General features: G+C 35.8%; 1 protein-coding gene and 1 long non-coding RNA gene across 8 annotated transcripts; one reads left to right on the plus strand and one right to left on the minus strand.

Annotated features, from left to right (window-relative positions):
- Positions 1-7,179: 7,179 nt before the first annotated feature.
- LOC119980473 (general transcription factor IIE subunit 1-like) lies at positions 7,180-14,132 on the minus strand. 3 transcript variants are annotated; one of them, XR_005463883.1, is made up of 12 exons: positions 13,882-14,132; positions 13,673-13,795; positions 12,913-13,033; positions 12,228-12,353; positions 11,889-11,998; positions 11,401-11,584; positions 10,182-10,385; positions 8,609-8,842; positions 8,287-8,491; positions 7,864-7,987; positions 7,698-7,748; positions 7,180-7,603 (listed from the first exon to the last, which is right to left on the minus strand). XR_005463883.1 is itself a non-coding variant. In XM_038823179.1 (11 exons), the coding sequence occupies exons 1-10, from the start codon at positions 14,115-14,117 to the stop codon at positions 7,893-7,895; spliced, it is 1,638 nt and encodes a 545-aa protein (XP_038679107.1). In that variant the 5' UTR covers positions 14,118-14,132; the 3' UTR covers positions 7,180-7,603; positions 7,864-7,892. The 3 variants fall into 3 exon arrangements, 2 of the variants coding, with proteins under 2 accessions (XP_038679107.1, XP_038679106.1); XM_038823179.1 differs by lacking the exon at positions 7,698-7,748; XM_038823178.1 differs by lacking the exon at positions 7,180-7,603 and having other exon boundaries at positions 7,653-7,987.
- Positions 14,133-14,743: 611 nt separating this feature from the next.
- LOC119980474 lies at positions 14,744-18,073 on the plus strand. Of its 5 annotated transcripts, none has more exons than XR_005463888.1 (4): positions 14,744-15,038; positions 15,149-15,190; positions 16,242-17,371; positions 17,599-18,073. It is a non-coding gene; the product is annotated as an uncharacterized LOC119980474 (long non-coding RNA). The 5 variants fall into 5 exon arrangements; XR_005463887.1 differs by lacking the exon at positions 15,149-15,190 and having other exon boundaries at positions 17,599-17,715; positions 17,854-18,073; XR_005463885.1 differs by having other exon boundaries at positions 14,744-15,336.
- The last annotated feature ends 5,822 nt before the right edge of the window (positions 18,074-23,895 follow it).

The raw sequence follows: 23,895 nt of genomic DNA on the forward strand, positions 1-23,895 counted from the left end.
TTGCAGTAAAATTATGATTATAATTTGAGAGTTATAAGTCAATCTTTATTTTTTTATTTAATAATTAAATTTGTAAATTATAAGATAAAAAAATTTGAATTTTTCCTTGTCATTAGTTTTTTTTTCGATTATTTGAAATATATTAATAACTTAACTTGTAACTTATAAAACAAATACAAAAATTTCAACTAAATTACTTTTCCTTGCTATTATTTTTTTCGGGTTATCTAAGATACGTATTACTATAATACAATTTATAGTTATATAAGATGTTGTCTAACTACTGGGTTATAATCTAGTGGTGAATGACTCTGGAGTCAAATCGTGTAGACTCAAAAGATTTTGAGTTTTATTTCTATTGAGAGTAATACCCTTATGGCTATGAACTAGGGTTTTATCGAACTTATCATATTGTTAGGTGGAAAACTTATATATGTACAAATTTGACTGTCCGAGTTTTTAGATCCATATTGATTGTACAAATGATAAACTTATATGGGGTGGTTGTTGGTTTACCAAAAGACGTCTAAAACTAAACTACTCAAAATCGTCTTTATTTTTATTTATATGTAATACAATAATTAAATAATAGCAACATAATATAATTAAGTGCGTTGATTTGCAAATGCAATGCTTGCCAAGGATTGTTATGAGAATATAAAAGTGGGCGCACTAGCGGATATGGGCCGGCCCCACTTGACTCAGTTGCAACTTTACCAAATTATGTGCTTCTTATTGTCATTGGGCCCACACAAGTGTGATTCATATTCTCCTTTTTTTTTCTTGAACTTTCCACTTTTAATTTTATTTAATATAATAAAATATTTATAGTGGCGTATGACTTGCCTAAAAAAATCTGTCCATTTGATAAAAGTCTTTGCCTGCCTCTTTATTTCATTGATGACGTGTTAATTTAGGGATAAGTTCACTTTGTGGGATTTGCTTATTTATTTGGTCGGATACCATCACTAGCACTAGCACTAGGGGTGGCAAAAAAAATGTCATTCCGGGTCGGTTCCAGGTATGATAACATCAAGTGTTTATAAAATATTTGTATGTACGGACCTTAAGTCATGTTGGATTTCGAACATACCTAATTATCCAAACCTAGATTGGTTTAAATCCAGGTAATAAAATAATGTGGATTAAAGTTCGGATAAGTAAATCAGTGTGTTTGGACCTTGACTCGATTTTAAACCGGACAAGATCTTTACGTTTGGACCTAGATTTCGTACATATAACGTATGTTCAAACTATATTTAATCCGAATCGAACAAATTCGATCATCTAGATTGTTAAAATATTTGCCTATCCCTAACCAGCACAAATGATCTCATCACCATTTTCTGCCACCAAACCATTACCATCTTTATCTGAAAGAAATAGTGAGAGAACCATAATTTGCTACTTGAAAATTGAGTGGTAGGTGACCCAATATAATTTCTGTGAAATAAAATGGGTAGGTTAAATGGTTGTAGAAGTAATGAAGTGTCCTATCTCCAAACATTAATTCTTCACATCATTTTAAAGCGATGTGTGTCTGCATGTTTCCTCTGTCCCTATTCTTCGCGTGCGAATAAAAAAGTCGCTAAGTTACATTCCCACTTAAATTGATATATATATATATATATATATATATGTATGTATCTATTTCAAAGTCTCCTTTTGAAGTATATGACAAGGTGATGACTCAAAATCAGTCATGATTTCCTTGCAAACGCATTTATTTTAACTGTTTTTTTTTTTTCTTTTCACACTTTGGAAGGGCTTATTTGAAGGAATTGACTCTTGAGAACGGTAGACTTGGTCAACTGCAAAGTGTGGACAGCGTTAAGAACACACGACTGATGACCACTGAAGCATCACAAAAGGCGTGCTATAGAACAATAAAGAAATACACTACATGGGTTGTGGGCCTGTTGACGTCAAGCTGAAAAACAAACTGGGCCTTAGGCCCCAGGTATTGACTTAGTCACTTAGATATGGGTTGCTGTCAATGATGGGCTTTCTTTTCAAACTTAAAAACTTGGGCCTGTTATTGAAGCTTGCATAATTGCATTGAATTCCCAACTACCAACTGTTTCCTTTCCTTGTTAAATAATATGGGCTTAAATTGAAGGCCCATTGGACTACATTCATACCAAATTGTACTGGACTTCATATATACAAATAGGGGTGACAAAAACTCTGTCTGGTCTGGATGATTGAATTTGTCAAATCCGAATTAAATCAAGTTTCGATATAAGTTATATGTCCGAAATTCATATCCAGACACTAAAATTTTTGTCCGGTTTAAAACTGGGTTCGAGTCCAAATGCCAAAATCTTATCCGATTTACTTGTCCGGATTTAAATCAATCCGGGTTTGGTCAATTAAGTACGTTCAAAATCCAATCGAGATCAGGGTCAGGACATATAAATATTTCGTAAACACATACTGTTGTCCAATCCGTAACTGATTTTTTGCCATCCCCGCATACAAAGCAGGTTTTTGTTGCAGACACGACGTTTAAAATTATACAAAAAAAAGGGGAAAAAAAAAGCATTCACATTAGGTTATTTCATGCAAATGGGTTGACCTGATAATTTATTAGTCTTTTGATTTTGATAGTGTTCATTAGATTTGTGCAGCAGAATGTCAGTTAATGTTTGATTTTTCTTTTCTTTTCTTCTTCTTGGAACATATTTATTGTAAAGTTTTATTGCCCTTCAAAGTTCTATTGCACATTCATATACATATATGAATGTGCAATTTATGCATGTGTATATATGTTGTACCCGAGACAATGTAGGGTCAATTGCTTTCAGATTTCATCATGTGTGTATTTCACATCGGTCTGACATAACCTAGTCGAGTGATTTATAAGTAAAGTCCAATTCCTCTCACATTGAATACATGTTTTCATAGGTCTAAGCAGGGGCGGATCTAGGAAATGGATTTAGGGGGGCTTGGTTAGTAGTGCATGTAGGAATTTATGAGAGGGGAGCCGAAGGTTGATGGGGTTCGGGGACAGTGCCCCCAAAAATTTTTTAGGGCATTTAATGAAAAGTGACCGAGAATAAGTAAATATCTATATAGTCCTCAAATTAAGTAAATATCTATATAGTACTTAAATTAGACATCAAAATCTACATACTAAAAAGTGACCGGAATAAATAATCATTTAAGCTATGCTAAACAATTTTTCATTGAGTTGAAATCATCTATCATCATGTATGAGTGTGTAGTAATCAATATTTGTTCACTTGTATGAGTATGAGTGCATATCAATCAATGATTATTATTTTTAAATTAACCATACCTATTGTAAAACTTTTAGAAAAATATAAATAAGTGGATATAATTTGAAATTTAGTTATTTAGTAGTATATATGGTAATTTTTTTTTTTAAATGTGAGGGCGGGCTAAGCATAGATCCGCCCCTGGGTCTAAAAACCAAAGATGACGGTTCATAAAGAACAAATTCATGCGGACCCGTAGCTCAAAGCGGATAATATCTTCAATGTGTATGAACTAAGAATTTGAGCAAAATGATTTTGTCCCTTATCTATTTGGAGTATTTACTAGTCTTGAAGAGCAGTTTCTGTATTGCACAGAAAGTGTTCGATGAAAGTCCTCAACCATTTTCATCAGCCCCATTTTGAGTGACATCGATTGCATTTCCAATAGTAGAGCTATAGTAATGCAGGGCTTTCATTTGATGTCTAATCATTCTCCTAATCTCTGAGAAATCATGGCCTAAAGAAGAAAAATCCCCAACCAATCCAAGTGGGTTTTGCCACTTACCTTATACTAAAAGTCAAACAAATATTAATTAGGATTAATTAATTAAGGAACTGCTTCACTGAATAACATGATTGAAAGCACTGAAAATTAAACATAAATTGATCCACTTTTGCCCTCCCATTGACCTTAAATCAAGACATAAAAGTCCAAGAAGGAAGGCAAAGTGGTTTAACATGGGTTTTTTTCACCTTCTCTTAACTAACACCAACCTTGCTTTGAAAAAAGTTAAGAGGTTTGAACTTTCAATTTCCAGCTCAACAAACACTACCCCTACATGTGATCTTGACCAGGCATGATTGAAACTCTTAGGTCAAGTACTCTTGAAGGATCCAATGAATTAATGATGTGTGTGTTTGTGGAAATGGAATGCATACTTGGCAATTAATTACATTCTAGTTTTTGCTAAAACCTTACTTTAATAGCCACTCCTCCGTACTAGTAACACTTTGTCCGTTTTGGATCAACTCATACTTGCCCACGAAGTTTTGTCTTCATAGATCCAATACCACCCTATATTAATTTGAGCCTAGGATAAACGTTTGTTACTAATATGAAAGTTTGATCTATTATATTTCGTACTTCACATATTCTTCTGGGCGAAACTTGGAGGCTCGCTCACCCGAATCAGGTGCGAAATTGGACTTTAGAGGATTTGAAATAAGTCATTAGATTCATTCCCAAAACACATCATGATCTAAAGAAATCCTCTAAAGTCAACCCTTTTATAGCAATGTCTTGCTTCTCTAAAAACAATGATATAATCTTTTGGAAATATATATATATGTAATAATCACACCTAATATTTATTAAATTGTGCATGTATCAAGGCTCTAAAATTCCGGCCTTGGACATGCCGTGCCGTTACAGCCATTCTTTCTTTAACAAGTTAACATATAAATAAGGACAAAAATATTGAATAAATAATTTGCATGATCAAGCATATATGTTATGTAATCCAAAGGAGCATAATCCTTCCATATCAAAAAATATATATATATATATATATTTAATCAAAATGAAACTCATTAGAGGGCACATGCATGCTTGCTTAATTAATTAGCAGAAAGCCAGAACTTAAGCTATCTATCCACATTAATTACATAAGAACATTAATTTTTTTGATGCTGGAACAAATACTAGATCCAAAAATAAAATTTCTAACCAAGTATGGGATGATTATGTATCATACAAGTAACAATATTAGAAGAAATTTCGATAGACATTGAATTCCAATTTGTGAAGAAAAGAAAATTGATTACAATGAAAACCAACTCCATAAGAATATTAATACAATACCATATGATGAGAGAAAAAAAAAAAAAAAAGAAGAAAAGAAGAACCTCATCAATGGTGCAAAGGGTTTGGACCAGTTGGGACAAGTCGCTTTTCGACTCCGTATTGCCGGTCAACCTCACTCCTGGTGAGCTTGTGCCGGTGGTGGTGGTGGTGATGATGGTGATGGTGCTGGTGACGGTGGTGGAGAAATTGTTTGAAATCAATTTTGCTAGTCAAGAATCTCCTATTGCTCAACAGATCACTTTGATGAGAGAATTGACTGTTGTTGATGCAACTACTACTAGTACTGCTTATTGAAACAATATTGCACCACCCATGGAAGAATAAAAAGAAGATAGAAAGAAGAAGAAGAAGAAGAGTAGTGAAGAAAGGAAGGATTTTCATGGCCATACTAATGATGGAGATAATAATCCAATCATGGAGAGAGATAGAAGGAGTAGTGGGAGAGTAGTGCAAGTTTTAGAAGATAGAGAAGTAATTGACAGCTTGAATAATTAGCAGCACAAGAAACATTGGTGCACAAGGTAGTTGACATTGGAGAGTGTTTGCTTCCATTAGACTTAACTTAATACAACTTTGATATATACATATATATATATATATATAGAGAGAGAGAGAGAGAGAGAGAGAGATTAATATTATGGTCCAGCAGCTGCGGAGAGGGAGCAGAATTGTCGAGCTTTTCTTCTTCTTCTTCTTCTGCTTCTTCTAATTCCAATGAAACTTTTCCTTTGCGTTCAAGCAACATATGCCCATTAAAAGCAGGTTTGTCAAACCTTACAAGTACAATATTTATTTTGGTTTCTGAATGTCCACATTGCACCAAAAAAGCTGAGCTGTAATTACATTACAATGCTGTCACAGAATTTCACTGTGTACTCTTTTTCTTTCTTTTTTTTAAAAAAATATTGGGAACTCTCCAAGGATGGACAATTTGAACCCACTCCAGTAGAAATCTCCAGATCCGTATACAGCACCTTCAGAAGTTTCCTACATAGGATCTGTTAAGAGATAGAATCCCACATCGATTAGATACATGTATGTGAGTACTATACATGACTAAGCCCACCTTCAAACTATCAACCAAGCCTTTTTTTGAACTTAATGACTTGGGCTTCAGCTCAGTTGATGGGCTCAAGAAGAATAAACGTGCACAAATCTGCGAGGATAATTCGACGTATTAACGAGAATCGAAACCCCAAATGTTGGGATTTATTTTATCAATGAGTGGCCCCAAATTACTGGCGAGAGGATTCAAAACTAGAATCCATTGCTTTACATGGAATGCCAAGAATCAACTAGGCCAATCCCTTGCCAGTCACAATGTACTATTTACGTAATCCAATTTTATTTGAGTTGATCAATTAATTCACTGATGGTCGGCCAAAACACACGTTAGCAAATCTAAGGGCTCAAACCAGTCTGGCTTTAAGCTTTAAAAGCACACAAACAACCTGGATTTTAAAAAAGAGAAATTTCAAACACCCTAGGACAGTAAATTAATTCTTTTTTGTCTCGATGGACCGACCCAAAATTTAATAATGTATGGTGACATTATGAGAAAACAATACAGACCAGGTCAAGTTCTCTATTCTTGTGCGTATAAAATCTCTACTTGCCCATAACGTCCGGTTGTGGGAATGTGCTTGGAATTCAAAGGGTTTTGACAGATTGAGAGGGCCTTTGTCGGCAAGACCATGAAACACAGTTGCATCTGAATCTGAATACAGTTGCATCTGAATCCGAATCCGAATCCACTGAAAGGCATAACTATATGGTCCAACACATATACTCAATACGTAATTGGCCATCAGGACCATCACAATAACAATCATTACTCTTAAACAACAAAAAGACGATCGAAGTAATACGGATACCCTTGTAATCACGCACTGAACTTTGACCCAACTTATCTTATTATCAGGTAAGAAATTTCTGTACGCACAGACCTTGTGGCCAGAATTTAAGCCCATATCGAATGTATAAAGTACAAACTTGTATGATATAGTTACCAGTAACCAAAAAAAAAAAACAAACAAAAAGACAACCTCCCATTCTTCCACTCCTCAGATAGCGATGAAGACACATTTCAACCACAACCCGAAGATAAGCTATCATCATTATCAACACCAAATCTTAAAAACTTAAGAGATCCAAATGATTCTGGATGTCTGAAGCAGGAAACGACAAAAGGTTTCCAAAATGCGAACAGGCTGTAAGGACATAAATATGCAGAGGTTTATATCACCACCACAACTATGGGTCTATCATGACAGCCACCAACAATTTATTTTTATTTTTTTTACTAATAGTACAACCATAAAATGTACATGCTACAATTCTACTAGGAAGCTTTTACCAACAGTGCCATGCTAACCCAAACACAAACCATGGGAACTCAGAAAACTGAGTAGATCGTTGCCATTAATCGATAACCACTGCTGATGGTGTCATAATCTTCTCTCTATCAGCATACCAGGCTCCCTGTGAATATTACTAACAAAATTCTGATTTCCCTTTTCTGCCAAAGGAAAAAATAACATGCTCTGTTACCACAATATACAAAGCTGTTGCTAATGAAAACAGAAATAATATTCTAGAGATATATCACCAACGTTTCAGCACACATGTCATGTCACTAAATATTCACGATATCACGAGCACAGCTAATGGCAACAAAATCAGCAATTTATGTATCAGTTGGAGGTCAAAGAACTTCAAACAAAGAAAACTAGCCATAACATGATGAAATGATTCATAACTCAAAAGACAGAAATATACTAATGCAGTTGGTATGAAATCGTTGTTCTTCATCCTTCTTCCCAGTCCACATCATCCTCATCCTCTCCAGTGGCATCTGCTTCAGCATTCAAGTCATTGACCTTGTAATTTTCAGATGTATTGCCTGTAATAACATACAGAAACATGGTTTACAACCACCAAATGCAATTTACCGAAGAAGGGTCCAAAACTAGGAAAAGGAATTTAAAATAAAAACATCAATTTATCAAAAATCAACATTCAATCAACTTCTCTTTGGAGTCGGGTGAATCAGAAAATCCAAATTACCACACTACTTTTTTAAGTTGTGTTTGATTCTTACAACATAAACTCCAGTCCTGGTTTTAATTTTTCATAGAGCCAGCCAAGTTGGTTGGTTTGGCAATTATACTGAACATCCCCCAACAGAGAATAATTGCTTACCAGAAATTGAAGCCTCTTCCCAGTCAACATTGTCTTCGCGTTCATCCTCTTCACGTTTACTCTTCATGCCCACTTGGCGATTAGAAGATGTACTAGAAGGGTCATAGGAGATGGGTGTGTTTGACGACTCTTGTTCTCTCTTAGTATCTTCTAGTTTTTGGTGCTGCATGAAATAAGCAGCATAATAGGCTTTAAAATACTCATCCTGCAATACAACGAAACGCAGAAACAAAGTTAGTTTAAGTAGATATATAAAAGAGAAAGGAAAGAAGTCAAGGTACAAGTTAAAACAAGAGAGAGTTATTAAGCAAATTGCACAAACCTGTAATGTCTTCTGATCATCATTTTCACTGGTTGACTTTTTGTCATCAGAAAATCTGACAGCTGCTGGGTCGCCATCCATTTTTGATTCATGCTTCAGTTCTCCACGTTGCTCCATTGTAAGGTTCATCCCTTGCTTGATCATCCATGGTGGCAAAACTTTCAGACCAGTATTTGCAATCTCAGATTTGACATCTTCTTCCTTGCCTTCTCCACCAGAAAAGGCAACTTCAACCTGGAATGAACCACCCACAGATTGCTCAAAAAGAAATCCTGTATAATAGTACATATCGGCAAGTGTTTGAAGAAAAACTATTCACTAACAAGAGGATATATCTCTAGAGTAGACATATCATGGCAGAACGTTGATTTTCTTTCGAATGCAATACTGAAAACTAAGAAACACACACAAAAAAGAAAACAGTAGAATGTGTTTTTTGAATTATAATACATTCATGGAATGCAAAGAGGGTGAAAGAAAAAAAGAAAGAAATCTATGAGATCATGACTCTGACCATTATCAAGTTTAGATACCTCCGCATTCTCCAATAAATTTTATTGACGGAAGTATTTATTCCCTTTAAGGTATGTCAACACCATTATTTTAGTACTTCATCCCGTGTACACATTTATCTTTCTTCTACCTTGGTTATTCTTTCAGCATTTATCAAATTCCATTTCCTGAAAGGTTTACGCAGCATAAGTCTAAACATCTCAGGAAACCTCTCCTCAACTCAAACCCAAGCGAAACCATGCTTGATATGGAATGTCGTAAAAAAATTACTGATTTGAGGAACATATGAAGCAACTTGATAAATGGTGCTTTTGATGGGCTAGGGTATAGGATTGGAATTTAGGTTTCAAATTGTTAGGTAGAGAAAGAGCCAAGGAGCATAAATTGGTCTGGATTGAATGGAAGAGAATTGATGTCAAAATTGATGGAGAATTACTTATTGGAAGTTTGGAACACTTCGCCAGCCCTTAAAAAGAATTTACAAGGATTATTTGGCAAGGTATATGAATTGAAAATTCAATGGAAACTACATTGCAAACTAGGTTCCAATCATATATAAAGGGGACAATTGAGATTTTAACGATTATTGAAACTTAAAGTCTGAAGCTGGTTAAACTGCTACAAAATACTGAACAAGATTTAACCCAACAAGAAAGAAAGAAGAGGAAAGAGGATATAGGAGGGGAGAGGGAAAAGAAAACGCCCAAGGCATACACAAAAAAAGAAGATAAACAAATGAATAGAACATTTGTCTATATCATTTCAAGATATCATATAAATACATAGCACAAAAATCAATGACAACTAGCAAACTTTGAAATCCTGAAAGAAAAGGAAGGGGAGTAATCAAGACACACTGTAATTCATCAAAACCAATACATAACTAAATATACGGCGAGAAATCTCAATCCAAATAACACTGTAATTTGATCAAATGATCACACTCCAGAGTTGAAGGCTTGAAGCCCAATTCATCATTCACAGTGAATACAGGAGGATTTTTTTCCTATACTTGACGATAAACTTCATATTGAAGAAAGCGTGAAAAGAAAAACGTTACCTTTGTCTCTCCAAGGAATGGCATTGGTGTTCCACCAAAACCAAGCCCCTGTGAAGACTTGGAAGGATCATTGGAAATGGAATCACCATTTGCTGCACGCCCAGCAGCGCTTGCCCGAGCTCTCCATGCTTGGAGACTTCCAAATTCAGGAGCAGTTAAATCTTTAACTCTGCTCAGTTGTTCCATTAATGGCTTAAGCTGGACCTGCAGCCATTCATTTTATTTCACAAAAAGGGAAACAAGGCAAATAAGTTTAAAATAACAGAAATAAAAAAAAAAAATCCAAAGACAATACGGAAAGGTACAACAACCCAAATTTAGGAGTTAACGTAGCTTAACTCTTGTTCTCTACAATTTCTATTTCATCAAATGTCACTTTCAGAAAACTTTCAAAAAAAAAGGATAGAATTTTGTTTAACAGGAAATAGCCAACCACGCGAATAGCCTCATTTCCAGCCAACAAAAAACCTAAGATTGTTTCATCACTGAGTTGAAACTTGAAACCCACATATTTTACAAACACAACCCGAGCTCACCGAGTATCCTTCCACAAACAAGTTCTTGTGCTCTGTGACAAAATAGAATACCATTGATCCTATTGTATGTGTCCCATGCTTAACAACCAAAACCTGACAAATAACAAGTTCTACACCCTCTCTCATTCCACTGCAAGCTTCAAAAATCATTTCCTCAAGAAAGCAAAAGCACATAATTTTCTCACATCCAAACCTCATACAAACCAACTCCCTTGGATAAATAAATCTTACAACCATAAACAGTGGCAACCCCCCCCCCCCACCATACTTTTAATCTATTTTCATTGCTAAACCAATACAGATTAGATCAGTTGCTTTGTCCGAAACTTCATTGAATACATATGTTCTCCTATTCATTTTTCAGGTTAATGTACCAACGCACCCAATTAAGTGTGAGACCAATCTCACTACTTCACACTCCATCATTCGCTTCAGGAAAAAAGGAGGTTTATCTGGCCGTTGCTGCACTAGTTTCTTAAAGTTACAGATTAGTATGGTTTAAGAGGAAAGTGCAATTTCATTAGTTCTTTGTTTTTTCCCCCTTAATGAGCATGTTTGTAACATTAAAACGAGGAACTTTGCCACATAAAGGTCCAATTTCATAATCCTTTGTGTGACCACTGCGTAGTAAAGATTCAATGCTGTAAATATGGTTAGCTAATGACCTACAATGAATAACAAACCTCCATCTTTTGCAGCATGTCCCTTAATTTTTCACGACGCCGCCTCCTCACATTGTCATCAGCATCTCCTACTTCTTGAGCAGCCAACTTGTCACTCTCTGCAACAAGTTCGCCATTGCAATTTTCACAGTGAAAGTACTCATCCTCCATCGAAACCAATTGCAGCGCATCCAAAGCATTATATCTGAAAACATGCCATCGACTATTTTTCAAACTCCTATACGAGGATTTGCTAATTGGCATTCTTGACGTAGTGCCCTGAAAGGCCGAAATTAACATTGTTTAGAATTGGGAAGCACCCCCTGGTGCCACCTTTCGACGAATCCATTTTACAACTAAAAAACATATATATGGGTTCCACCTTATGACGAATTCATTTTACAACTAAAAAACATATGTATGGGTGCCAACTTTCAATAAATTCATTTTACAACCAAAAAAACATATAGACATATGGGAAGAAAAGGAAAAGTACTAATGATGGATACCTTCTCCCACAGTTAGGGCAAATATACTCCTGAATAGTGTTCTTGTCCTCCAATTCATCTTTCAGTTTTTTCTTCATTCGGTTCAGTCTATACCTAACAACATCATATATCTGCAAGCGATTTTCTGATTCAGGTGATTTTATAATGAGAAGGGAGAACAAGAAAACAAGTTTTCCGACATTAATGCAAACAATCACGGAATCTCCAGCTATCAAGCTCAATCATTAAGATATATATATATATATATATATATATACATTTATGTATGTACATATACCTACATAGATAGATAGATGTGAGTGCACATGTGTTGAGAGAGAAAGAGAGAGTGAGAGCAACCTGTGCATAATCTAGGCAGCAGTAAGAGTGTGTGTGCAGCTTAACCTTTTCATCTCCTTCTTTTCCAAAATGTCCATCAGAGGTGGCAGCTACTGCAGCACTATATTGCTTTGCACCTCTAGCAGTCTGCAAGAAATCTTTGATCAGTTGCAACAAATCAAGTATTTTTAGATCAGGTGCGACAGATAAAAAATGACTTATGATAAGTACAGAATAAAATATTTCTCACTACCAAGAGCACATCTTGTAACGATTGAGAACTAGCAATTAAGAAGCACATACATACATCAAGAGTAACCACTTGTTGAAGCTAAAAGCAAGACCACTATGGAAGACACAAAACATAAATAGAATGAGAAAGAGAACAACAAAACCTGGTATTACGCAGAGAAAAAAACTTCTAACAATTGGTAAAATCAAATTACAATGTTCTCCATACTTTACCCTCTATGATCATTGCATTCAGTAAACAATCTAGGCATCCATGACTTTAAACCTCCAAAAACAATAGCATTGCTCTTCTCATCTTAATTATCTTTTTAATGGCATCACTGTTTTATGGAATAGAGAAGATAAACTACGATAGCTTTATTAGTTTGTAGAGAAGTCAAAGTGCACTATCATGGTCGATATACGAGCTTAAAAAAAAGCAACACAAAAAAAGGGATGGAAAATAAAGACTAACCTCTTTCCTATGGTCTCGAGTGACTAGTTTTTCTTCTTCGAAAAAACGAAGAGTCCGACGAAGTTGCTTTGAGTGTAATTTCAAATCCTTAGCCAAATCTTCTTCTCTAACCCACGCCCGTCTGGAAAGAAACCATAAGAAGTAACTGACAATGTCCTGTAACCAAAAAGGTTGCATTCTATATCTGAATTCATAAGACATAAGGGGAACCTGTCTACACCTTCCCACAAACCAAGATGCACATTGTATTGCAACCACAATAAGACTTATACAGCAAAATATGTTATGCAAAATGACTATTGACATAGGACCAATCTGATTAACATCTAGGCTTGAGTTAAAGAACCAGGTTTAGAGCCTGATTGAGTCATTGAAACTTAAAAGGGACATGATTCCTGCCTTACAACATAATTGATGCTAAGACAGACAGATGCAGAAGTCTCAACTAAAGATGTTTACATCTTCATCTATGTCCAAACCATGACAGGCTTTAACAAGCACCTAGTACATACATATGCATCTAAAGATCCACAATCTCCCAAGGATTGACAAATATTTTTCAACTCTTTCGTTAACTCCAGTACTAAACAGTTCTGCACAATCTCACAGTTCAAATCGGCTTACTTTTCTCTTTTCTTTCTCTTTTTTTTTTTTGTTTTTTTTTACTTCAAAAAACTTACATATACAGAAGTACTGTCGCTAATCCTGAAAACGGAAGTTAATATTATCAACATAAACAAGTAAAAAATATAAAAAGAACCTTGTGAGAGCGTCGAGCACGACCACGGCAATCCCTCGGTTGTCGCTCCGGCCAGTTTTCGGTTGATTGTCACCTTTCGTTGATATGTCGTCGTAAAAGGCCCTAGCCGCAAGCTTCACCAGCCTGTGAACCAAAAGAACTATCAATGCGATGCTGTTTCGAAGAAATTTGAGAAAGTACTAACAAGGGTTCAAGAACGTCGGGGTTACCGATTGAACGGCTCGATGCTCATGTTTCTTGGGGCGTTATTATTCATCATGAGATAAAATTTTATCGGGTTTTTCAGTCGGAGGAGATGCCAACTTTCATCGGAGTTCGAGCTCCGAGAGAAACTGCATATTCTCCGATGGTTCGCGGAGACTTGTGAAAGCTTGGAAAGGCAACCCGAAGGCAATCGTTTACTTCTTAAGTACTTCGCAGCCTTCAAAATTTTCCTGACACACATTTATTTCACTTTATTATAAACGTGTCCCCATATCTTATCAAAATTCGCTTTCCACCCCTAAAACGCGATTAATTTAAGGCTGGTCCGGCTGGAGCACTGCTACATTTATTTCACTTTCCACCCCTAAGAGTATGTTTGGATTGAAAGATTTGGGGGAAGAGAAGAGAAGGGAGGGGAGGGGGAGAGAAGGGAGGGGAGGGGAAGGAGATTATTTTTTACTCTCTCATGTTTGGATAGATAAAAAAAAAAAGGAAAGAAAATTTGTTTAATTTACTAATTTATCCTTATTTTTATGTTAAAATATTTTGTACAAGGGTAAAATAGATATTTAACTTACAAATGACTTAATTAGTAATCCCTTCCCTCCAAATGACTTCATTTTTGGAGAGAAAGAATTTTAACAAAAATTTAATGAAATCTTCCTCCCAAATCCCCTCAAATCTCTCCCCTTAATTTGTAATAAACTATCCAAACAAGGAAATTGGAAAGAAACTCTATTTCCCTTCCTTTCCCTCCCTTCAAATCCCTCAATCCAAACACCCTCTAAAACGCAATTTAACGGGCGAACCATGACGAACCCTCGTAAGCCAAAGAACAACGATCCTAAAGCCTGAAAATTCTGTGTTCTTGCAGTTTTGGTTTGCTATAAACACGAAATGGATTGTGTTACGCTCGAATTAAATTTGAAGTTGCTATTGAACTGGTTAGGTCGTTTCATATAACTGGAAATGATGGAATCTTCTTACATTATTGGTCTCTATTCAGTGTATAATTTGACTGAACACTATTCTTTTTTGCTTTTTTTTTTTCTTCTAGCTATACTGAGATGGAAATTGCTGTTCCAGATATTGAGAATTTGCTGTTCCGGACATCTGTGTATGCTTACCTTTGCTTCCATTATGTAACTCGGTTGCAGGACAGGTAAAAATCAATGTACATGCTATGCAATTTTCTCATGTAAGAAGATGATCTGATTTTAAGGATGATATTAAAAGTACTACTCTTGTGGCTTTGCTTCGTCTGCTGGAAAGCTGTTTCGCATTCAACAGCGTATTTCTTCGTCACGCAAGAAGGTCTATTCTTATTGAAGCGACTTGATGCTTTTTGCATAATGTGTGGCGCTTATTAGTCTGTTTTCTTCTTGCACTGCCACTCTTTCTGTTTGATGTATTGGGGCTTTTCGCAATTGAGTATACCCGAATTTAGTGTGCAAGAATAGGTGTCCCTCTGTTTCCAGTTTTTTTTTTTTTTTCTTAAAGAAAATGCTTGAGCTCCATTCTGTAGTTTCATGAAAAGCAGATAGATAATCATAGTAAGTTGATGTCCGTTATTCCATTAAGTGTTTTAGTCAAGTGGGTTGGATTTGCGCTGTTGAGGGGTCCATCAATCTATTACCCACCACCCCCAAATCCAGATCGAACCCTCTTTTTCTCTGACATTAATTTTTATTGACATCCAAATTCTTGATCCGGAACTAAACATCACTCTTTGATGAACAAACATCTATCATTAAAGTTTGGCTTATTGGCTCATTGCTCTAAAGTTTGGAAAGTCTACAACTCCTCTACCATCAAGGAATATTGCTAAACTTAAGAAAAGTGAAAAATGGAAGCCAAGAATTGAGTTTGCTCTCTCAGATATTTTTTGTGTTGTTGGATGAGTATATCCTCTTCATTGTAATATGTTTTGGCGTGGACAGGTTTGATTTTGTTCATGTTTTGCGCTGTCACCAAAATCTACCTCCCCTGATCAAGAACTGCTGGGCTCCTACATTATTTCGTTGCTTTTCTTAAAACATTCCATTTGTATCATTCATTTCACTCTCTTATTTAGATTGTAATACCATTGCTTCCTGCCAATGCCATGATGCATCCCTGCAATTTCCATGCTCTGTTGTGGGAGCATTTGATCATTTCTACTTTTCAAGTTTTTTTCCCCCCTGAAGGAAATCTGCTTTTTAGTTATGTGTAACTAAATTGGTTTTACTAAAAACTATTAAATAGTGTCTCAGGTATCTGCTTCTTTGTAGTGTTTGTTGTGAACTAGCTTCCCCGCCCAATAAGAATAGGGTTTTGTTGGTTCTCAAGCTCTTAGTTCTCACTCTATATAAGTTTTCATTTGCAGGAGTCCTACACTCTTCGGAGTCCCTAGAGAGAACTCTGCATATGGAGGCTGCTGAATTTTGCAGTGAATCAAAAAACGACTTTTCATTCATTCTTGTGGATGCAAAGCCCTCAGTACCCTCCGCAGATATTATAAACCCCTTGCACGAAGGTTTGGGAATCCTGGAGACTTCAAGTCTTCCATTTGAGGGTTTCTCAGTTCCAGACACTTTGAATCTTGTTCATGAAGATTTCAGTCCCTGAAGCTTCAAAGGAAGTCGATGCTGTCTCCCATAATGTGAACTTAATATGGATGTGGCAATCATACATGTCCCTGAGGAAGCAGATAGTGTTTCCAACAGTCATGAAAGTAGAATGCCTGTAGTTAAGATCAGGGTCAAAAGATCTGCTACAAGTAGTGAGGCAGCGGAGGTCAATAATCAAGCTGTTGAAACTTGAAAGATCCTAAGGTGGGCACCATGAAATCGAACATGGGGCCACCAGTTCTTGTTTTTGTGGATGCTCCCCAAGTTATTCTGCTTAGGCAATGAGCATAAGCAATTAGAATCTCAAGGAGGTCAATTCATGTCCTGACCACGGCTCCAGAATGACTGCTAGCATCGGCAGTGCAAAAGTTGGAACTTGCAAGTGAAGGTGAAAATTCAGGGAAGGACCTTCAGTGCATTTGCAGACTTGAGCAAAGTTTTTGCACGCAGATCGTCCCCTGGCATCATGCAAGATAACAATATAAGCAATGGGGCACAGAAATATGCAAGCCTACAAAGACCGTCCGTGCCTTGACATGAGTTGAATGTTGGTTCATATGGTATGATTTCTCCACCTCATCATGGCAAAGAAAAAGAGAAAAAGGGAGAGAAAGAAAAGAAACGGAAGCGGGAAGGCCACATACATCGAGATGATCCTGAACATCTAGAGCGAAAGCGTCTGAAGAAAGAAAGAGAGCAAAAGGAAAAGGAGGTAGTAATTGGCAAGGCTTCTGAGTGATAATATGAAGGCATATCAGTCACAGTTGTAGAACAAAACAAGAGGAAGCAAGCATTCAGGCTCGAACTGTGCGATTGAAACCAAATGAAGCTAGTGGATCAGCCGTAGCAATCACAAAGGTTGAAAGAAGGGCTGAGCCATCTGAGGGTAGTTATGCTCCTCCCAAATTCAGGATCATAGCTTTGTCAATTGTCTTTTTTATAATAGAATTGCTTGATTTACAGCTCCCTTTAAATTTCCAGCCAATCGAATAATCTTCAGCAAGGTTGAAGATTTAAATTTGATGAGGCATCTATGTTTGTTGCTAAAACTATTTCTTTGTTGAATCTGCCTTCCAATTCTTGATCAAGCTTTATTGTTAATGACATCTTCAGGACAACTAGCCCAGGGCGGCGGCAACAATCAATTCATCCTTGCTTTCTTATGACATCCTGCAAAAAGAGTTGATGAAGCTGTAGAATGGGTCATTTTGATTTTTATATCACCCTCAAGTAAGGATTGTTTTGTGAGTTTTCACTTCCAGTGTTTGTATATATCTTTGCTTGGAGTTGATTTCTCATTAATTCTTGATTGTTTCTCATGAATCAATGTTTTGAAATTCTTGTAATTGGAGTTGGATTCATGAACAGTTATGGAGGGAGGTGGAACTATGGGAGATTAGTTTCTGCATGTATGAAGAAGACAAATACACTAGGCGTTAGAAAAAGGGCTCTCACTTTTTTTGGCTAAGCTTTGTTGTACCATCTCCTCATATAACCACTAATGACTAAACACCTCGGTGTAACCCCTTGTCATCTGCAGCTTTTAACTGCACAGTCAGTGTTAACACATTGAATATTTGAATGTGAATTTCTTTCTATTTTTGGTAGCAAATGAGAGAGTTATTGGGGGCCGCTGTACATCAAATTACAGCAGCCCCCGCCGTAGCAATTTTACACATTTATATTATTTTTAAAAATAATAAAAAAATTATATTTGTGTAGTATTTTGTTTAACGAATCTAACCTTATATTTTTTGTTTGAAACAAAAATGAAATTCATTGGGAAAAATACATAGAAAATTTTAAGTTTATATCCAATGGTTCAGAATTATTATATCTTTTTTATGTTGAATTTGATTTTTGTTTTGGAAAAATTATATATGGTTGGATTCGTATAAACGATCAAAATATAAATATAATTTTTTTTTGAAATTTTAAAAAAATTTATTCGATGCAATAATGCGATTACAGCAGGGGTTGCTGTAAAAAAACTACAGCAGCCCCTAATAACTCCAAATGAGATGGCGTTTTGCAGCTGTACCACTGAATTATGCAGGGCTGCCCTCTACTGTGTATGAATTTGTTTTTATTTATGGAAAAAAAAAAACAACCTATCACATTTTAAGTACTTGTACAGCACTGGCCTTTTTTTTTCCCTACCAAACTAGCATTTTAACAATGAGGTTGTTCACAATAGCGTCATTAAGCTTAATATTTTTTATAACATAATAAAAACATTCTTTAATACAGTCAATTATGCTGTTAGTAGTAACGTCTTTGTTACATAAGTGAAAATGACGATGTTAGTAACAATGCCAATATAAGTAACATTAATGACCCAGTTTAGAACAAAGTCATTATACTCTGAATTAATCATGACATTTCTGTTTCTAGTAACCCAAAAAAAACTTGTGAAAAAAACATTCAATATAATCTCTAGCAACAGGGTCACATGTTTCGAGAACTTCAGCTTTGGTTGTATAATGGTCATGAGCCTCTTGATCATAACTTTGGGACTCATGCTTGCCCGTTGTAACCCGTTCTTTCCCTCACAAAAAAAAAAGTAATGAACAAAATTCCATTATGTAATATCACTTACGAAATCAAGTTTCCAAGTTCATATACAAACGACAATAAACTAATACAATCAACAAGGCTTATATGTCAGTCCTCCTCTAGCACGTAGAGGCCAAGCGATAGGGATAGTAAATGGTGCTGGAGCTTCCTGCCAATAAGACGACATCCCTCGCCAACCTCATCTAGAATATCGCGACATATGACCAACCAATTATGGACAATGGCAATAGCCGCATCATTAATTGCATCCCTTAGCTCCCGTCAATGCCAAACTCGCTTGTGTAACAAAGTTCAAATGATTATGGTTTAGGAAATATTGCATATAGATAAATAAATATTAAAGTTTTACCACTCGTAGTTTAATCCCGTAAGACACATATTCCAATACAGGTCGACTTGGGATTGTAGTGGCAGCTGTAATAGATCATCATATGATAGAGATAGTAAGGCCGGTGGAGGAGACACGCGATGGAGGACTCACATCGGTAGAGGAGAGAACACCAGTAGTTGAGAGGGGCGGCGGTGAGGCTGTGAATGATTTAAATTTTGTGTGATTTGAGCAACCTAAATGACTCTGCATACTTGGTACTCTTAATGTGATTACGTTGTTAGGAACATCGTCATTACTCGATCTTGCATGATGTTGTTTTAACCATTGTCATTACTCATTAGCCACGATCTACTACAACGTCATTAGTCCATAGTATTAAAATTTTCAGAATGCTAATGACGCTTTTTATAACATCATTAGCATACTAAATTTTTCATTTCGATGACGTTGTAGCAGATAACGTTATTATTGCTATAAAAAAGCAATGACATTGTTCGCAACAACGTCTAATGCTAGTTTGGTGGAAGAAAAAAAAGGTGAGTGTTATATAGGTATTTAAAATTTGGCAGGGTGCTTGTGAAAAAAAAACTCGGCTATTGTACGCACCGAAATGTTAACTATTTGACAATAATATGTAATTTAGTAGGTTATTTCTCTATACTTAATATGTATGATACCACAGGTCAAAAATATGGACCAACCAAGTGAGATTTTTTTGTAGAATCCTAGTTTCGCCAACTTGTCTAACTTGCGGCCCCTACCCGCATGGGTTTTCCCTCACTCGGTTAATAAAATAAAAAAGTGTACCAAAATATTTAACCGAGAAATATAGTAGCTGAAGGACAGAGGGAACAGTAACACAATGTGGTAAGCTTGAATAGGTGAATAGTAACACAAAAGGTTAGGGACAGTACAAAAGTAGCAAGAGATATTACTGCAGGTTGTAGGTTGTGATTTTTGTCTGAGATTTCTTGGGATTCCATTGGATTTTAGTCTCCAAGAAGAAACAACTAGCTAGTCAAAGATGACTGCTACTTCCCCTTTTTGCTCAAATCTGACTACAACAGAACACTATTCTGTATCTACACTAGAACATCATACAAAAGTGCAACTAATGTGATCTTCTGTGGATAATTTGTCTGCAATAATTGTGGTCATTTCTGAGTTATTTTGTTCCATTCCACATATCTTCTATTTTGAGAGGGATTAAACAAAAAATTTCTAGGATTACAAATTTTACATCGAGCTAGTATATAACCAAGCCGAGTGGTTTATAAATAAAACACAACTCTTCTCACATTGAAGACGCGTTTTCATGGACATAAGTATCATTGGTGATAACCCATGGAGAACAAATCCGTATAGATATGTAGCCCGGGCGGACAATATCTTCTATACATTTGTCATCTCTACACATTTGGTAGTTAAAATAAAGTTAGAAGAATTCAGAATTCATATACCAACTATCGACACATGCTTCAATCTAGATACATATATAAAAGAGCAAGTCCCAGGGCCCCCCCACCCTATAGAAGTTTTAACCGTCAACATTGTGAAAAACCTAATAGGATAAGTAAATCACGCAACCCATTTTTGAACCAAGAAGTAGTTGATATCCTCTATTGAATGCTGTATCTTCTTTACATGATTCTTGTCTTGTCCGTTTCCTGTTTGATTTACAATATATATATATATACCAATATATTATATACAGTACTTCACATCATCGTCACCTAGCTATATTTCTTCTGTTTCTCCTCTGCTGAAGCATATATATACACATATATACATATGTGTGTGTGTGTGTGTGTGTGTGAATAGTTAGCTATATATGTATGGTTTGCCTTTCTTATACATGGAGAGAGAGAGAGAGAGAGAGAGAGAGAGAGAGAGATTTGGTCTGCGTCTTTCCCATTCAATCTGTACTTGTCGTTTACATTCATGTTTGTTTTAAGTTCTGGAGACACAAGGATCACGAGAAAATTAAGCACAAGTCGAAGCATATTCAAGAGGTCAGTCCAAGTCATGTGTCTTTATTTAATATATACATACGTATGTATGTATATATATACATATATACATGGCTGCTAATGCAGATTAAATTTTATACCAAGTAAGAATATATACATGATATTTATTTTTACTTAAAATATTTATCTTTTTCTCCCCCTCGTGATTTCTTATCATAGCTCAAATTATGCATGCCTTTTTTAATTCTTGAAATTTGTAGAATAGTTGATGTCCATGTGATGTAAATTATTAAGTTTCGGACAGGTTGAATGTTCGAATCTCCTATAGACTAAATTGAAAAATCACTAAAATCAACATATGTTCTTAAAAAAAACTGTTAAATTAACTAGATATTTTTTTTGAGTCCCATTACAAATAATTTTCTCATTTTTCCTTCCCTTTTTTTTCCATCCATCCATCTTATTTTAATTTGTTATTAACTGTTAAATTAACTCCATCTTTTTTTTCCTATTTCTCGATTAAGCTTATTTTAGGTCTTTTACTTTGAAACTAATGGAATATGCTTAGTTAAAAGATAAAAGGTTTATTCTAATTATAAGATACATAACTACCGACCGAACCTGTGCAAGATCCAAATAATCATAGCCAGTGAACATGATGATTAGAAGGTGAAAATATTTTGTGGGTCCACTTCGTGATTCATAGACTGTCATTTTGTTTTTTTTTTTTAGGGTAATTATCTTGTAATTTTATATTTTCCTCATGAAGGAGGATCAATAGAGAGGAAGAGTTTGGTTTTGACCTCACATGACAAGGGATGCATATGTGTATCTTCTTACAAGGAGTTGTGCTTTTAAAGGTACATTTATACATTTCCAAATACCCTAATTTCTATCTTCTTTGAATTATTTTCTGTTCCAATTAATTAATACAAGTTTTCTTTATAGTTTTTTTCATTGGCAAATTGTTTCATTCCATATTTCTTTGAATTTGATATGTTGCCTTTATCCCATCACACACACAATATATATATATATATATATATTGGGTGTGTATTTTGTTTTAAGTATGAATCTTTTTTATATGAATAAATCTTTCCCTCCCCACATTTTTATACATGGTTTATCACATCCTCGACAAATAATTAGCTTAGTTGACGATCGATTAGGTTAGACATATGTGTCCAAAATTGATTTCAATCACAAACGTAATTCTTTATGATATTTAAAAAAAAAAGTAATTGGATTTTAAACATGTAATATTTAGCTTGATTTTAGTCTAATTAGACTCAACGATTTGTTCACGATCCTAGTCTGATATCATGTCGTGCTTTAATAGAATATGACCTCAACTAAGTAGGTCTCGCTTGATGACCCAGTCAATGTGTTAGATGATGGCATAAAGCCGTTAATCAAGAGGTATACATGATTATCATTGTAGTGACCAAAAACTAGTCTGACCCACTTTTGCAGTCAGCAAGAAATCCAGTCAACACATATCTAAAAAGGCCTCACATTGGGTCGCGATCCGCCAAGACCTAACCTTGACAAGCCCATCGGCAGGAATGAACCACGACCATTCGGCTCTTTTGCCCAACTTACAGTGCCAGGCACCGTAGGTCGTAGTCGGATCTGACCTCGACAAATCAAAAACGACTTCTGTATCCCGCACGCCAAGATAGACAACCTGCAACCAGTATTTGACACGACGTCGTCGGTGTATGATCCACTCTTTAGCCAACCATGTTAGGCGCCCACGTGGCGTGACACACACCAGTCGCCCAGAGCCACCTTCCCACAATCAACCTACAGACTGCGACGACCTGGCTTACGTCACCTTTGGTCATAAAATACCGGCCCCTTCCTTCTCCTCAAAGGAAGGGCATGTTCAATCCTACTCACTCAAATAACCTGAACACTTGACAAATATTTTTCCCTACTCATTATTTTCTAGATAAAGAAGGCACACATGATATTCACATTTTCAAGTATTTTCACTTTAGAAGTCACTGATGGAAGGGAAATTTTTGCATTAGAAGTATAATTGTAAATTTGAGGGGAGCAAATCATGGATTAATACATATTGTCCAGCCAAAAAACTAATAAAACATAATCTTGTGGGATTAATTATAAAGGACATATTTTGAAAAATAAAAAATGAGGGGGACAATTTCGCTAAATCTCCCACTGATGGAATTAAGTTTATTATTATTGCTAGAGCCAGGCATAAAGTTTGAGAAGCATCTTACCAAAAGTATACTGCTAAAAGCAACAAGAAAAGGAAGATAAATTTAGAGGTGACAATCGTGGGTGAGAAAATTGAGCAATCTTATCCTGCGTTTCAATCCATTGAAGGTATTGTGCGTTTTGGATTATATGAACCTATGGATACGGTGAGAAAGTGAATGTGCAAGTGACATACGGAGTCACACAGAATTCAAAACGCACAATACCTTAAAGTTGCCGCACTCACGCGGCAAAGAGTGATAAAGTAGGGCAAAAGGGACAAAAAAGAAGAAAAGATTGGGTTGG

The sequence above is a fragment of the Tripterygium wilfordii genome, chromosome 16 (genome assembly GCF_013401445.1).
Source record: "Tripterygium wilfordii isolate XIE 37 chromosome 16, ASM1340144v1, whole genome shotgun sequence".
Taxonomy (NCBI): Eukaryota; Viridiplantae; Streptophyta; class Magnoliopsida; order Celastrales; family Celastraceae; genus Tripterygium; species Tripterygium wilfordii.

Excerpts from the sequence above, each read along its gene's own strand:
- LOC119980473 (XM_038823179.1), bottom strand. The coding sequence starts at position 14,117 with ATGTGTGTCAGGAAAATTTTGAAGGCTGCGAAGTACTTAAGAAGTAAA. Across the intron at positions 8,492-8,608 it reads ATGATCAGAAGACATTACAG|GATGAGTATTTTAAAGCCTA; the intron begins GTTTGTGCAATT and ends GTTGTATTGCAG. Across the intron at positions 7,988-8,286 it reads GGAAGAGGCTTCAATTTCTG|GCAATACATCTGAAAATTAC; the intron begins GTAAGCAATTAT and ends ATGTTATTACAG.